General features: G+C 46.6%; 1 protein-coding gene across 1 annotated transcript in view; it reads right to left on the reverse strand.

Annotated features, from left to right (window-relative positions):
• SNX29 (sorting nexin 29) overlaps window positions 1-16,545 on the reverse strand; it is a 543,934-nt gene extending 527,389 nt beyond the window's left edge. The window contains exon 1 of the mRNA XM_082858190.1: window positions 16,478-16,545. Coding sequence (XP_082714316.1) covers window positions 16,478-16,484 — 7 coding nt within the window. The 5' untranslated portion in view covers window positions 16,485-16,545. The remainder of the gene's footprint in view (window positions 1-16,477) is intronic.
• Window positions 16,546-17,187: the final 642 nt, after the last annotated feature.

The following is a 17,187-nucleotide window of genomic DNA, read 5'->3' on the forward strand; positions in this document are numbered from 1 at the left end:
AGAGACACAGCTACATATTGTGATGCACCAGACACAGAACACAGCTGTTTCAAAGGAGACCCAAATTTAGAGTTTGTACAAGGGCAGATGCTCCACACTGCAGGCCTTGAATTGCCACTGAGCTGCTTCTCTCTTGGGCAACTCAGCCTGGGCTTCACCAGGGAGCACCAGCACGGCATCACCTTTGAGATGGTCAGTGATTCATGGAAGTCATGCCAGGGCCACCCGGTTGCTAACAACTGTAACCATGTGGTGAGCACTTCCTGCATGCCAGGCACAAAACTGAGTCCTCTGAATGCATTGTGCCCTGTAATTTTCACGACCACCCTACCAGCCAGGTAGTAGGATCCCTGAGTCGCAGATGGGGAAACTGAAGCTCAGAGAAGACAAGCAATTACATGCATTGACCCACTCGGTAATTATTTAACTTCTACTGTGTGCCAGGCAATGTTCTACGTGGTGGGGACACAGGAGTTAAATGGTATAAAAGAACCATCTTCTCATGGAGCGAAAATTCTCTTAGGAAGAAACAAATAGCTCCTAAGTAAACTAATAAAGATGATGTTAGAGAGTCATACTAGAAAGAAAAACAAAATGGGGTGATGGGACAGGGAGGAAGCAAGAGGGCCACGTCAGCCCGGGCAGTCAGGGAAGGCCTCTCTGCACACGTAGTATCTGAGCTGAGCCCTTTATAGCAAGAAGGAGCAGCCATGGAAAGATATGGAAGACCAGCATTCCAGGCAGAGCAAACGGCCAGGGAAGAGAGGAAAGAACAGCTTGGCTTCTGGTCTTCCAGGACCCAAAGGAAGCCTCTTATGACTTGAGCAAAAAGCAGAAAAGGGGAAAAAGAAAAGAAAAGGGGAAGCAAAGACAGACAGGCAGGGGCCAGTAACAAAGGTCTTGTGGACCATGATAATGGGTTTAGGTTTTGTTCTGTATTTGAATACGAATAGTTGGAACCGTTGGACATCCCTGGTGGTACAGTGGTTAAGAATCCACCTGCCCATGCAGGGGACACGGGTTCAAGCCCTGGTCCAGGAAGATCCCACACTGCAGAGCAACTAAGCCCGTGTGCCACAACTACTGAGCCTGCGCTCTAGATCTGCAAGCCACAATTACTGAGCCCGCGTGCTGCAACTACTGAAGCCTGCGAGCCTAGAGCCCATGCTCTGCAACAAGAGAAGCCACTGCAATGAGAAGCCAACGCACTGCAATGAAGAGTAGCCCCCACTCACCGCAACTAGAGAAAGCCTGCGCACAGGAATGAAGACCCAATGCAGCCAAAAATTAATTAGTTAATTAATTATTTTTTTAAAAAAACACATAAAAAAAATAGGTGGAATGGTGACCCCGACTGGAGATCGTGCCCCTCAAGGGTTGTTAGGACTACCACACGGGCTCCTGCCTCACCCCAGGCCCGGAGATCAAACCAGTCAGTCGACTCTCCATGGACACACAGTAATACAGCTGACTTCCCAAACTCTGCCACTGCTATTTTTTCTGGAAGAGGTCTTGAGAAAGGATAGCTCACGCATCCTTCCCACCAGACCAGAGGCCATCTTGAAGCGTCATTCAGGATGGCTAGAGACCCCACCGACCCTAGGCCCTCAAACACTGCTCTTGACACCTGTGTCTATCAAAACACCCTGCTCTTCGTTTAGCAGAAGGTCTAGTTTCAGCTCTTCTCCAACACCAGAATTGGGAAGTCAGGCTTGCTTTCCTCCTTTTTCCAAGTACTGCACCCAACAACTCTACTTGCCCTTGGGCAACGCCAACTGGAAACTCGACAAGGTTTTCCCCCCGAAGTGCTTTTGCTATTCTTTCTGATCATAAAAGTAATTCGTGTGATAGAACTATCATATAATCCAGCAGTCTGGGTATATACACAAAAGAATTGAAAACAGGGTCTTGAAGAGATATGTGTATGCTTATGTTCACAGCAGCATTATTCTCAGTAGCTAAAATGTGGAAGCAACCCAAGTGTACACCGACAGATGAATGGATAAGCAAAATATGTATGCATATACATACAATAGATATGATTCAGCCTTAAAAAGGAAGGAAACTCTGCAATATGCTACAACACAGATGAGCCTTAAGGACCTTACGCTAAGTGAAACACACCAGACACAAAGAGATAAATACCACATGATTCCACTTATATGAGGTACTAAGAGCAATCAAAATCATAGAGAAAGAAAGTAGAATGGTGGCTGTCAGGGGGAGGGGAGGGGAGAGAATGGGGGTTAGGGTTTAATAGCTACACATCTGCAGTTTAACAAGATGAAAAGAGTCATGGGGATGGATGGTGGGGATGCTGCACAGCAATGTGAAGGTATCTAATACCACCAAACTGTACACTTAAAAATGGTTAAGATGGCAAACTTTGTTATGTGTATTTTACCACAATTTTAAAAAAAAGAGTAATTCATGTGAAAAAATACAATAATAACAAGTCAGGGGGAAATAAACAAAGAAAATAAAAATCTCCATCATCTCACTACTGATAATTGTTAGCGCAGTGATTCTCACGCTTTCACATGCACACGAATCTCCAAGCAGGTTCTAATTCAGAAGGGCTGGGTGCGGCCTGGGATTCGGTATCTCTCACAAGGTCCCAGATGATGCTGCTGCTGCTGGTGCCTGACCCACCGTGAAGAGCAAGGATACAGCAGCTACCCCTAGTGCTATGCATGATGATCCCAGATCTCTGTGATGGAACTGTTCCACTGCTTTTTCTAGAAGGTCAGCAGCCTCCTCTGCCTCACCCTGCAAAGCCTCTCCACCGTGGGAAGAAAGCCTGTTCTCTAGAGAGAAACAGCCTGAGGTTGTGCAGGTCTCGGCCCACCACACACCCACCCTCGCTGACGCGATCTCTCCCCAGACAAGAAGTGCACCTGGGGCTTCCCTGGTGGCGCAGCGGTTAAGAATCCGCCTGCCAATGCAGGGGACACGGGTTCGAGCCCTGGTCCGGGAAGATCCCACACGCTGCAGAGCAGCTAGGCCCGGGCGCTACAACTACTGAGCCTGCTCTCTAGGGCCCGCAAGCCACAGCTACTGAGCCCATGCACCACAACTACTTAAGCCTGCACGCCTAGAGCCCGTGCTCCACAACAAGAGAAGCCACCGCAATGAGAAGCCCGTCGACACAACTAGAGAAAGCCCGCATGCAGCAACGAAGACCCAACGCAGCCAAAAATAAATAAGTAAAATAAATAAAAATTTAAAAAAAAAGAAAATTCCAATGAATGAAACATACGAAATGTCAGTAATAAGCAAGACACATTCCTTTGGGGAAACTGTTAAAAAAAAAAAAAAAGAAGTGCACTTGAAAAAGACAGTCCTGACCCCTGAAAAGGCACCTATGGCCATCCCAGGCCTGAACGGGGATGAAGAGAAGGGGTCTCGTAGGGCAGAGGGAGTACGGGTGGCCTTGGGAGCATTCACCGACGGCAGGAGGTGCCCAGGAGGCCCATGGCCCTGAGGAACAGTGGAAGGAGTGCTAGTGGGAAGTCACAAGGCATCAGGAGTTCTCATCCCGGCCGGGCTGTTTGCTGGACACGTGACACGGACAGTCACTTCCCTTCTCGGGGCACTGGTTTCTGCATGAGATCACACCCTCCTAGCTCTGCAGTCTGCGAGTGTGGGGTGTCTGTGGAGACAGGCAGGCAGAGCAATCGATGCTAGCGGGCTCTTTCCTACCTTCTCCCAGGGACCAAGAGGAGAATACAGGACCCCTCCCAGGGCAAGAAGAATCTTCCAGCCTCAATGGCTGCAACCACTCAAGAGGAGTAGGGAGCCAGTGCCCACCTACTGAGCCTCAACTGTGGGCTAAGCCATTAACTGACTGGCATCTAATCCTTGACAAAGAAGGAAAGGTGGCTCCACTCAACAGAGCACTGGCGCTGAGAGGAAAAGACCTTCACCCATGGAAGTGCTTAAGGAAGGATTCAATTTCAAGTCCACTGGCTCGGCCATCTGTGAAACCCTGCTCACCCTCAACCCCTGTAACAAACCTGCAGTGACAGCCCCACTGCCAGTTCAGGAATGATTTCTCTATGAAACCCCAGCCTTTCTGCTTCCTCCCTTCTGTAAGGATAGCCCTGAGTCAACACTATCAACCAGAAGAGCCAGAATAGGCTTCTTTTGTTTTTTTAATTGGAGTATAGCTGATTTACAATATTGTGTTAGTTTCAGGTATACAGCAAAGTGATTCACAGAACAGGCTCCATCAAAATGAAAACAGAAAGGCACCCCAGGGAATACACCCAGGGTCCACAAACCTGTCAGAGAAATGCAGTGATCTCCTGAGGCTCTAACTTAGAAATCACCTGCGTTTGAAAGTCAGTCACCTGGTTCAGGTGCGTCGCTGTTGTCTTTCATGTTTAGAATCCTTAAGACCCTACACTATTTTTTCCCACAAATCTCCAGCCTTCAGTGACCTCCTGAGGAGAGAGAGCAGGGATTCAGAGTAGGACAGGGCAGGTTTGAATCCTACATCATCAGCTATGTGACCAAGGACAAGTTACTTAACCCCTCTGCACCTCCTACAGCTTTTTTTTTTTTTTTTTTTTTTGCTGCATTGGGTATTTGTTGCTGTGCGTGGGCTTTCTCTAGTTGCGGCATGCAGGCTTCTCATTGCGGCAGCTTCTCTTGTTGCGGAGCATGGGCTTCCAGCACATGGGCTTCAGTAGTTGTGGCTCGTGGGCCCTGGAGTGCAGGCTCAGTAGTTGTGGCGCACAATGTGGGTTCAAACCCATGTCCCCTGCATTGGCAGATGGATTCTTAACCACTGCACCACCAGGGAAGTCCCCTCCTACAGCTATTAATGAGTGAATGGATACCATGCGCCTAGAACAGTGCCTGGTATACACCAAACACTTTATACATATTAACTACTATTGCTGTTGCTGTGGGCAATCCTATACCTTTGGCTCTAACAAGTCCTTTCATCAGGCTTCCTTCTCTCCAGAGCACAGGCAAAGCAATCCAATCCTGGCCTCTGTGTTCACTGCCCTGGGGGAGTATAAAGGTGAAAAAGCTTCTCTGCCACGTGGGCAGGGGAAACCAGCAAGATGCCCCCAAGGCACTCTACATATATCCCTTCTCCAATCCCTGTCACAACCCAGGAGGTCAAGGTAATCATGGTGCCCATCCACAGAGGGAGTTAGGTCACTTGGGCAAGGCTGCACACACACACACAACGGTATTTCCCTGCCTCTCTATGCAGTGGCAGAGGGAAAGTCATTTCTCTGCTCGAAGGCCAATCCTTGCAGTGCACTCAGCGGGCATAATGGAGAGAAGAAAAAGATGGTAAGGTTCTTTGGGTGCCCACTGCAGGCCAGGAATTCTGCCCGAGGTCAGGCAGCAAAGCAGTGCTGAGACCCTGATCTGCCTGACCTCTTCCACAGCACACTGCTGGCCTTCTGGGGGCCAGGGAAGCCTGACTGAAAAAGCGGGAACTTGAACTGCGCTTAAAAAAACAGGAAGGACTAGAATACAGAATAGGTAAACCCGTAAAGATAGAACGCTACTACTTAATAGGTACAGGGTGTCCTCTGGGGGTGACGAGAGTGCTTTGTAACTAGATAGACATGGTGGTTGCACATTACAAATGTACTAAATTGCCACTGAACTGTTCACTTTTTAATGGTTAATTGTTTTTATAACTGTTAAATTTCTAACTTAACAGTTGTTAATTGTTCTAATTGTATTAAAAGCATACATGGTTTCACATTATCTGAAATTCACCTCCATAAGAAAATACTGTATGGAAAGGACTGCAACAGGTAGATTAGAGCACATTCTAAGCCAAAGAAGCCACCACAGCAGAGTCCCCTAGGGGTGGGACAAGACTTCAGATAGTGCCCAGACCCCCACTGAAACACAGCGAAGAAAAGCCAAGCTCACTTCTCTCTCATGTTTCTGATTACACTGACGGGAGTGTCTGTTTGAGGCTAGTAAGTCCTTAACTTCTGCATCACTCAGGCTCCTAACAGGAAACAGCAGGCACTCTCAAATAAGGAGACTTCAAGGAGGTTTACTTAAAAGGGCCCTACAGAGAAGTGGTGGCGAGAAGCGATTCTCAACCAGGATTTCATGTCCCCGCCCCCGCAAAAAAAGGGCATTTGGCAATGTCTAGAGATATTTTTGGCACAACTAGGGGGCTGCTCCTGGCATCTACTACAGTGGACAGGACAGCCCCACGTGACAATCATCCAGCCCGAATGTCAACAGTGCCACAATTGGGAAATTCTGCCCTAACTTAAGTTTGATTGTCCCATTTCACAGATGATGAAACTGAGGCTCCGAGAAGTTAAAAACTTAAACCTCTACTTGTGCTCTGAACCCCATCTCCTCTCACCTGCTCAAGGACATACTCCAGCAACGGTCCCTCTTTTTCCCACATCGTCAATTCTTTCTTATCATCTATGCAATCCCTACAGCATACGGGGATGTCATAATACCTCCCCCAAGTTTAATAAAAGCCGTGCCTTGCTCCCACGTGCCGCTCCAGCCTCCAGTTCATTTCTCTGCTGCCCTGTCCAGCACAGCTCTTCCTTCACAAGAGCGGCCAGGCCCTCTGTGAGGGCCACCCCTTCCACAATGGCTGTTCCCAGCTCTGGCCAAAGGCCCTTTTGTTCCCATCTCCTCCTGCACCAAATTATCTACACAGGGGCCATAACATCTGGAACACAACAAATGACTTACTGACATTATATAACAAACACATGATACATTCAATGATATTATATGATTTGTTCAATGCACCCTGCAAAACTGCAATTAACATGGCATTTCTATGGAGCCCTGTAAGCATGTGGAGCATTGTCTCAGAGGATTTGTGTTTCTGGTTCCCCTCCTCACAGAAGGAACTCGACAACTGTTGGATCAAGACTCCGGGGTTCGGTTCTGTAGTCCCTCAAGCGGCTGCTTTAAATGGAGAGGACCAGAAAGCCCTCGTGCATGCAATGCATATTGCATGAGTGAAGCACTAGTTTTGTCTGCATTAGCACATGAACAGATAAAATGGACAATCATTCACCCCCAAAGTCAGGGCACTGGGTCCCAGCATTGTGGGGTAAAGTGGCACAGCTGGAGGAGGACAAAAGGACAGACTTTTCTTCACCACACAATGGAAAGAGGCAGACTCTGCTTGGAGGCAGATGGGCTCGGGCCATCCAAGTGGACTTGTGATGCCTAAAAACAAAGACTGGGTCAACAGTGGACTCATAAATGGGCAAAGAATTCCCTCTAGAGCAGAGGTCGGCAAATATTTTCTGTAAAGAGCAAAATGGTAAATATTTTTGGCTTTTCAAGCCAGATGGTCCCTGTCACAGCTACTCAATCAGAGTGCAAAAGCAGCCAGAGACAACAGCAAGAATGGGTGTGGCTGGGTTCCAATAAAGCTTTATTTACAAAACAGGTGGCCAGCCCAGTTTGCCAATCCTTGCTGCAGAAAATAAAAAGAATAACTGCAGTGTGCAAATACTTGGAAGAGAAAGTGTATCTTCCCTCATGGTTGGAGAAATGCAAATTATAAGCTTACCAAATCAACCACCACATGTTACCACTGTATCACTACTAAGTTCACCAAGAAACATTTAATCTGAAATTCCTCATTGCTGGCAAAGCTCCGGGGAAACACAACGGTCAGAATGGCCATCATCAAAAAGTCTACAAATAACAAATGCTGGAGAGGGTGTGAAGAAAAAGGAACCTCTTGCACTGTCAGTGGTAATGTAAATTGATACAGCCACTATGGAGAACAGTATGGAGGGTCCCTAAAAAACTAAAACTGGAGTTGCCATATGATCCAGCAAGCCCACTCCTAGGCACATATCTGGAGAAAACTCTAATCCGAAAAGATACACGCACTCCATGTTCACAGTAGCACTATTTATAACAGCCAAGACATGCAAGCAGCCTAAATGTCCATCGACAGATGAATGAATAAAGAAGATGTGGTACATATACACAATGGAATACAACTCAGCCATAAAGAAGAATGAAATATTGGCATTTGCAGCAACATGGATAAATTTAGAGATTATCATACTAAGTGAAATAAATCAGACAGAGAAAGACAAATATCATATGTTATCACTTATATGTGGAATCTAAAAACAAAATTATACAAATGAACTTATTTACAAAACAGAACCAGAGCAAGTTGTTGAACTTTTCCGACTCTTAATTCCCTCATCAGAAAATGGAAGTGAAAGTGAGTGCTGCTTTTATATAACAGGGATGAGTAGCTGGGATGGAGGCTACATGGCCCACAAAGCAGAAAATATTTACTATCTGGCCCTTTACAGAAAACGCTTGCCAACTCCATCCTAGAACATCATAAACGGAATTTACTTTCTTTTCCTACAATGGGAGAAAGGTTAAATAACTGCAGCATGTCAATTTAGTGGAACGTTACGCAGCATTTTAAAATAATTGTGAAGAGAAGGAACATGGGTAAATGCTATAATAAGTGAAAACACTAATTCAAATGTAGACTCAATGCAATTAGGTAAAATGCATATGCTTTGAACATAGAAGTGGAATACCTAAAAATCTGAATATTTAATATGTTAGAATGGTATATTTATAGGTATATTGTTTTCACAATAGTCTTTAATGTCATTTGGGGGTTTTGGTTTTTTTTTTTTTAAGGTGGAGGAGGAAAGAGCAGATTCCAAACTATGCAGTCACAGGCAAGGAGAAACGGGGTGCCAGCGGGCAAGTTTCCCCCTCGTGGGAAGCCGGGGAGCACAGGCCTCTGAGGGCTTCTGGATGGGTGAGCAGAAGTCAGGGCTGGGAAAGGGTCCTCACTCCCCCTGGAGGCCTCAGGCTGCTCCTCCCACAGCCTTTCCCACCTCAGCAAAAGGCATCCTCACCTGTCCAGCTGCTCAGGAGTCACCCTCGCCTCCCTCGGGTCTCTGCTGAGACATCACCTTCCCTGCAAGGTCTTCCTTGACCACCCCCCCACCAAATGACAAGAGCCCTCCCTCCCCCTTCAGTTCATCCTCCATCCAGACAACAAGTGAGACAGACGCCACCCTCCCCCTTCAGTTCATCCTCCATCCAGACAACAAGTGGGACAGATGCCACCCTTGGGCTCTGGACTGGGCATATGATCCAGGCATGGGCAGCCAGATCCACGGTGATGGGTTGGTTCCAGGATGGCCGCGAGGCCAGCCAGACCACTATGAGTCAGCCCCAGGACTTCTGCCGGAGCAACTGGAAAAGGCCTGCCCACTTGGGTTTGCTACATTGTAGGATGTGACCCAAGAGCTGCTAGTGGCCGTCTTGCCTCCATGGAGGGGAGGCTGCCTGAGGGTGAAGCCAACAGAGAGGAAAGTATTGAGAGTTGCGAGCCGGACAGAAAGGTGGTCCTGATGACTCTCTAAGCACCATGAGGCTGAAGCCAGGCTATCCCTAGACCTTTCCAGCACAAGATGCTTTAAACTCCTATTGTGCTGGAATCAGCTTCCACCACATGTAATTGAAAAAAGAGTCCTGGGGAATTCCCTGGCGATCCAGTCGTTAAGACTCGGTGCTTTCACTGCTGCCCGGGTTTGATCCCTGGTCGGGAAACTAAGGTCCCACAAGCTGCGGGGCACGGCCGGGTGTGTGGGAGGAAGAGTCCTGGTTAACGTACCCATTACTCTAACATTTTGGGTACATTCTTTCAATTCCCTTCAACAAACACTGACAGTACAGCCCTCTGCTAAGAAGATGCACCCAACTGTCATCCAACAAATGACTGCTGAATGTTGAAACCTGAATTTCTGGCCAGGCTCTGCTGCTACCAAGTGCCTCACTCTCACTGGCAGCATTTTTTGTGTTGGGTCTTCGTTGCTTCGCGCGCGAGGGCTTTCTCTAGTTGCAGCAAGCAGGGGCTACTCTTCACTGCAGTACGCAGGCTACTCAATGCAGTGGCTTCTCTTGTTGCAGAGCATGGGCTCTAGGCACGCGGGCTTCAGTAGCTGTGGCATGCAGGCTCAGCAGCTGTGGTGCACGGGCTTAGTTGCTCCGCGGCATGTGGGATCTTCCCGGACCAGGGATCAAACCCGTGTCCCCTGTATTGGCAGGCGGGTTCTTAACGACTGTACCACCAGGGAAGCCCCTCACTGGTAGCGTTTTAAACAGGTGCAATTGCTTTGGCGGAAAGAGCAATCAAGAACCATCAACACTTTCATGTTAACACTACTTCAGGGAAATCATCCCAAAGACATCATCAAAAGGAAGAAAAACTACCTTGAACAAAAATGTTCACTGCATCATTATGTATAATAGGAACAAAAAGGAAAAAAGGGGGGGATAAGTTTCCACAAGTAAAGTCAGTAATTTAAAAGTTATGCCATATGTGTAATGATGGATTACTGATGGCTTATGAAGTCCATAAAAGTGATCAATATGAAGACCATGTAGCAATATGATAAAGTTTTATCCAGAAATGTTAAGGGCAAAAGCAAAATGTGAATTTACATGATAGCGATAAAATTACTTCAGCCTATGTCAACATTTCTCCAGCTTTTTCTCATTCTCCGTCAGGATGCTTTTTAGACATTTTTTCCTTAATCACCCCCGCCATGAAATTTTAATACCACAGATATATCGTACATCATGCATATCTGTGCTTCAGACACAAGAATAGATGTTTCTCTCCCACAGGGGTGATATCACCCCATTGAGAATGCATGGCCTGTGTGCAGGCAAGACGGTAGCAGGACGGGAGGTGCTTTATCTGGGATTATGTTCACATTCCCAGAATTTAGAGAATTTAGTTCCAAAATTTAAGACCTCTGAGCATTTGACTTCCTGTTGGTCACCCAGGCAGAGCCATGCAACCGGGAAGTGGGAGAGTGGAGATCAGTGGGACTGAGTCCACTGCCCCTGGCTCACAAGAGAGGCGGGCAGTCAAATGTTTGCTGACGGTGGAACAGTTTCTTCTTACAATCTGCCGTAACAGATCAGCCCAGTGCCTTCATTGGGGGGGAAAATGGTGATATCATCACTTTTTCTGCTTTGAATGACCACAGCTATTCTTTTTTCCGTTCACTCATTTCAGCTGATTCTTTTTTAACCATTTTCTAAATTGAAGTATAGTTAATTTACGGCGTTGTGTTTCAGGTGTACAGCAAAGTGATTTGGCATATATATATATACACACATATATATTCTTTTTCAGATTCTTTTCCATTATAGGTTATTATAAGATATTGAATATACTTCTCTGTGCTATGCAGTAGGTCCTTGTTGTTTACCTGTTTTATGTATAGTAGTGTATATGTTATTCCCAAACTCCTAATTTATCTCCCCCTCCACCATCAGCTGATCCTTTACTCCAAATACAAGCCACTGCTGGAGATGACACAGTCAATGCCAAAGAGAAAATCATGACCTTCAACATTCCAGAAGAATAAGAAAAAAGCTGCCAAAATGAACCTAAACATCAGACAAGACACAGCAGTAAATTACCCACTAAGCCCCCAACCCTGGTGTTTCAGGCCCTTACAGCTTGTCTGCTTCACTCATTATTTGACCTCTCTGGGTCTGGCTTTCCCCAGGCCTTGAAATGGGGGTTTCAGGGTCTTTCTAACTTAAGAAGGATTCGTGACAGAGTAATTATTGATGGAAATGAGCATCAAGTAGCTTCAACTGTAAAGTCTTACCAAAGACAGTGCCTGAGAATCATAATGACTTTCTGACTCTACAAGACCTATTTTCCCCAGTAAGAGCAAAAGCATTATCCGAAAATCAGAATTCCTTAGCTAGTAGAGGCTGATCATCAAGTATTCCCACCTACTAGATTCTTCAAAGAGAAACAAGTAAATCATCACACTATCACACTGACACAACCACCCGCATCCGGCAGGTATCCATCCTCCTAGCAATTTGTTTACTTCTACACACATACATGAATCCATAAACATTGTTTTATGTGCATGTTTTGATGTGCATCAAGGTATATATTTTAAATATAATTCTGTACCTTGCTTATTTTTAGAGAACATTAATGTTGAGATATAGCCACAGTGATGTGTATAAATCTAATTTATTCCTTTTAACATCTTTGAGGTTTTCCATCATGTGACCATACCACATATATTTGTCCACTCCCCTATTAACGGTCATCTTAGTTGTTCCTGGCCCCATGATGCCCATTTATCTTGTGCATGCATTACCTAACCACTCCACTTCCTGGTTATTTGCACTTAATGTATTTGGCCTTGTACCCATCTGACCTCTGCCTCCACTCCAATATTTTCAGCTGCAAGACACAGCAGACTCTAATTGCCAATTTATAGGCTATGCGAGAAACTGAGAAACATGTCAAAGTACACCAAAAGGATTCCATCAGCAAAATCCCACAAAGAAACCTAACAGGATAAACTGTTTCCTTCAAAAAAAAATGGCAAGGGGGCAAAAAAAATGAGGGAGATGAAAGGGGAACCCATAGTTTAAAAAAAGACTTTGTGCTTCAAAGGATACCATCAAGAAAGTGAAAAACAACCCACAGAACAGGAGAAAATTTTTTGTAAAGATATCTGATAAGGGACTTGTAGCCAGAAATTATATAGCATTCTTACAGCTCAACAATAAAAACAACCCAGTTTTTTAAAAAAATGGACAAAGAAACTGAACAGACATTTCTCCAGATAAAATATACAGATGGCCAACAAGCACATGAAAAAATGCTCAATATTACTCATTAGGGAAATGCAAATCAAAGCCACAAAGAGATACCACTTTACACTCACTAGAATGGTTATTATCAAAAAGACTATTGGTGAGGACGGGAAGAAACCAGAACCTTTTTACAGTACTGTAAATGATGCAGGAATGCAAAATGATGCAGCTGCCTTGGAAAACAGTCTGACAGTTCTTCAAACACACTCAGCAATTCTGCTCTTAGATATCTATCCAAGAGAAATGAAAACATATTATCCACACAAAAACTTGTACATGAATGGTCACAGCAGCATTATTCATGATAGCCAAAAAGTGGAAGCAAGTCAATGTCTGTCAAATGATGAATGGATAAACAAAATGTGGAATGTCCATACAACAGAATATTATTCAGTCACAAAAAGGAATGAAGTACAGATACATGTTACAACATGATGAATCTTAAAAACATGATACTTAGTGAAAAGAGACACAAAAGGTCACATGTTGTATGATTTGATTTATATGAAATATCCGGAATAGGCAAATCCATAGAGAGAGAAAGTAGATTAGTAGTTGCCTGGGGCTGAAGGAACAGAAAATGAAGAACAGCTATTAATGGGTATGAAGTTTCTTTTTTTGGAGTAATGAAAATGTTCTAAAATTTATTATGGTGATGTTTGTACAATTCTGTAAATATGTTAAACATTAAAAAAAAAAACTTAAAAAGAGAGAAAGAGACCTAAAAAAATTAAAAGACAAACCAATTTGCATTGTTTAAACCATATTTAGACCCTGACTTTTAAAAATACACTATAGGGAATTCCCTGGCAGTCCAGTTGTTAGGACTCAGCGCTTTCACTGCCAGGGCCTGGGTCCAATCCCTGGTCGGGGAACTAAGATTCTGCAAGCCACGCAGCGTGGCCAAAAAAAAAATACACTATAAAATAAAATTATAAGGCAATCAATCATGGAAATTTAACATTGAACATCTGATATTAATGAATTACTGCTCATTTCCTATAGGTATAATGGAATTGAGTTATGCTTTTTTAAAAAGGAGTCCCTATATCTCAGAGAGAAATATTTTTTAAAAACTTTACAGATGAAATGATATAGGACTTCCCTGGTGGCACAGTGGTTAAGAATCCACCTGCCAATGCAGGGGACATGGGTTCAATCCCTGGTCTGGGGAGATCCCACATGCTGCAGAGCAACTAAGCCCATGCGCCACAAGTACTGAGCCTGAGCTCTAGGGCCCGCAAGCCACAACTACTGAGCCCATGCGCCACAACTACTGAAGCCCGTGTGCCCTAGAACCCGTGCACCACAACTACTGACCCCACGCACAACTACTAAACTCTGCGTGCTGCAACTACTGAGCCCATGTGCTGCAACTACTGAAGCCTGAGGGCCTAGAGCCCGTGCTCCACAAGAGAAGCCACCGCAACGAGAAGCCCGCGAACCGCAACGAAAAGTAGCCCCCGCTCACCGCAACTAAAGCCCGCTCACTGCAACTACAGCCCGCGCACAGCAACGAAGACCCAACGCAGCCAAAACAAAAAGAAGAAGAAATGATAGGATTTGCTGGGTGTCTAGGATTTGCTTCAAAATAAACTGGGGAGAGAGGTAGGAAGTAGACAGGTATATGGGTGAAGTGTCATGAGTTGGTAATTGTTCATTAAACTATTCTCTCCACTTTTCTTTTTTGCTTGAAATTCTCTTTAAAAAAAAAAAGCAAAAGAGAGTAAATATTTCCATGCCACATTATTTTATGTGCCAATTATTAATCCCATAGATGGAAAATACCTTGGACTTCCCCTTCCAATCCTCAGCAACCACTTTTTCTGCCTCAATTACAATCTTTCCAAAAGAAGTCTTTCATCCTTCATGGTTTTTCCTAAAAGAGCCATGTGTTGGTTTCCTTCTGTAATTTGTTTAACCCTAGACCTAATGAGTTTTTTAACTGAATTTTAAAACTTCCTTAGTTTTGATATTAAGTTGCTCCTTAAAGTATACATTGGTCTGTCTCCCTTGGCTTGTCAATTTCACTTGCTCCCAATGAAGACAGTAGAGAGAATGGTCCAGAACTGTGAGCTCAAGGCAGACTCCATGGTCACATTAAAAAGAAGAGTTTCTCAGGGCGTTCTTACCCCAGCCCTTGTCCCAGGGCTGGGCCAGAAAGCAACCCCACCTGAACCCCACAGGGGTCCTTACAGAAACAACAATAGCAGCTCTCAAGTTCCTGACTACATACCATGTAAGGAGCACAGTACCAATCGCTTTACGTGAGTAACGTTAGTCATTGCAACAAGCCTAGGATACAGGTACTATTATTTATCCTCATTTTGCTGAGACTTCAGAACGGCAGAGCAACTTGCTCTGAATCACACAGGTTTATGTGGAAGAGCAAGTATTTGAACCCAAACTGTCTGCCCCCAAGGTCTGCACTTATTCCAGGCTGTATTACCTCCTGGGTGGAAACGAGTTCATTGCATCTTTGTTGTGGTATCACTAATGTTCAAGGACCAGAAACTCTAGTGAGGCCAAAAATCATCTGACAACAGAAGCTGGACCATCTCCCAGGAAAACCCCCCTCCCCAGCTCCCGCATCAGGACCATCAATTTCACAAATCTTGCTCATGAATAGCAAAACAAAAGGCACCTAAGTTATGGAAAGTGATCCACAGAGTTAACTTAGAAGTTAAAGATGAAGAGAGACACATGGCCTTCACCTTGCCCTGCCTCAACCTCCAGAAATGCCTGAGTCCAAGGCCAGGGCCAGCTGGGCTGGTTGCAAGGATTCTGTAGAGGCTATTCCACAGTGAGGGGAAAACAGGCAGAAGGAGGGTAGGCGGGTCTTCCTAAGTAAATCCAGATCCCAGTCAGGGCAGCTGTGAGGCTTCCCTGAGTCACTCCCATCTCTACATACTACACCCAGGAATGACTTAGCACCAAAACACCAACGGACCTCATGAGTGGAAAGGGCTGAGAACACGCATCCAAGTCTAGGGACTAAACTTCAGAAACACTGAAGGCAAGCTGTCCACACATAACTCAAGCCTCCCACCAAAACCACCCCACTCCCCAGTGGGAGGGACAGGGTCAGACTGGGAAGGGCAGAGGTCCCCAAATGAGCTCAGCATTGGACAAGAGGGGAAGGGCTGCCGGGCAGGACTAGGGAGACCTCAAATGAGCTAGGAAAAGAAATGGAAGGAGCTGGAGTATGAAAAAATAACCAAAATACAAGAAGCAGAACCAGAGAGGGAAAATGAGGAGAACCAAGCGTCCTCTGAAACCGAGAGCTAGCGGGGGACACAAGGCTCAGGGGGCAGCAAACTAAGAATGAGACACTCTTTGCCTGTGTGTAGATCGGAGTGACTGGGACCAGGGGCCTGGGTAATGGGAATGACTGGGGAGCAGGGGGATCAGTAACTGGAACTGGGACTCAGGGAGTCTAGGAGTTAGGAGGGACTGAGACACAGGAGGTCTGAGAACTGGGGGTCGGTAACTGGACTGGGGGGTCGGAGGATTGGGAGGGACTGGGGGATCTGGGGGACAGGTGTCCAGGAGCTGGTTGTAAGTGATGGACAGGAGTCAAGGGACTAGGAGTGCCTGGACCGGGGACGCCAGAAAAGTGCAGGTGACCAGAAGCCAGGAACTGGGCGTACATGGGGGTCAGGAAACTGGGAGCGATGGGACGGGGTCCGCGAGCGAGCGGGACGCGGGGACTCGGGGGCCGGAGTGTGCAGCTGGTGCGGCGGGAGCCGGGGCGGCTTGGGCGGGTGACAGCGGCCAGGCCTCCACTCACCGCTCATGGTGCCGCTCCCCGGGCCGGTGCCTGCCGTGCCGCCGCCACTGCCGCCACTGCCGCTGCCGCCCTCCAGACAGGCCAGGAGACGGCGCGCCCCGCCCTGCCTGCCGCCCCGCCCCGGAAGTACAGCCCAGCCGGCGCGGCCCCGCCCCCGACCCGGAACGTAAACACCCGTGCCGGGCGGCAGAGTTGGGGCGATGCTACACGAGCCGAGGCTGCTGGGCGCCCGAGGCAGACCGGAGACCCCCGCAGCGACGCCTCGCGATCCGCAAGGCGGGGACCGGACGGGACGCCTCCCCGCCATCCTGGGCTCACACCTCTGTCGGGGAGCCAGACGGGACGGTGGCCACGAGAAATGAGACAACGCGGTTCCAGAGAGCGCTAGAAGCGGAACGGGGAAATTTTAAAAGAGGAATGAGCCAAAGCGTGGGGACAGGGGAAGTGGGCATTCCCGGGGGGCCACTCTCTGGAGACGACTTTAGAGACCAGAGACCTGGATGGTAAGAGGGAGACGGCCCGGGAAGATCGACGGGAAGGGTGTTCCAGAAGGAGGGGTTGACTGGAGTGAAAGGGTGAGCGAGAAAAGGGTGTGAGAGAGGAGATTGAAGAGGTAGGTGGAGGGCCCTGCAGACCATGGTGAATGGGTTGGACTTCCTGCCTAACTCTAAGGAGATAAGGGAATGCGAAATCTTTACAGAGTTTAAGTA

This window comes from Leucopleurus acutus, assembly GCF_964270905.1.
Source record: "Leucopleurus acutus genome assembly, chromosome: 16".
NCBI lineage: Eukaryota > Metazoa > Chordata > Mammalia > Artiodactyla > Delphinidae > Leucopleurus > Leucopleurus acutus.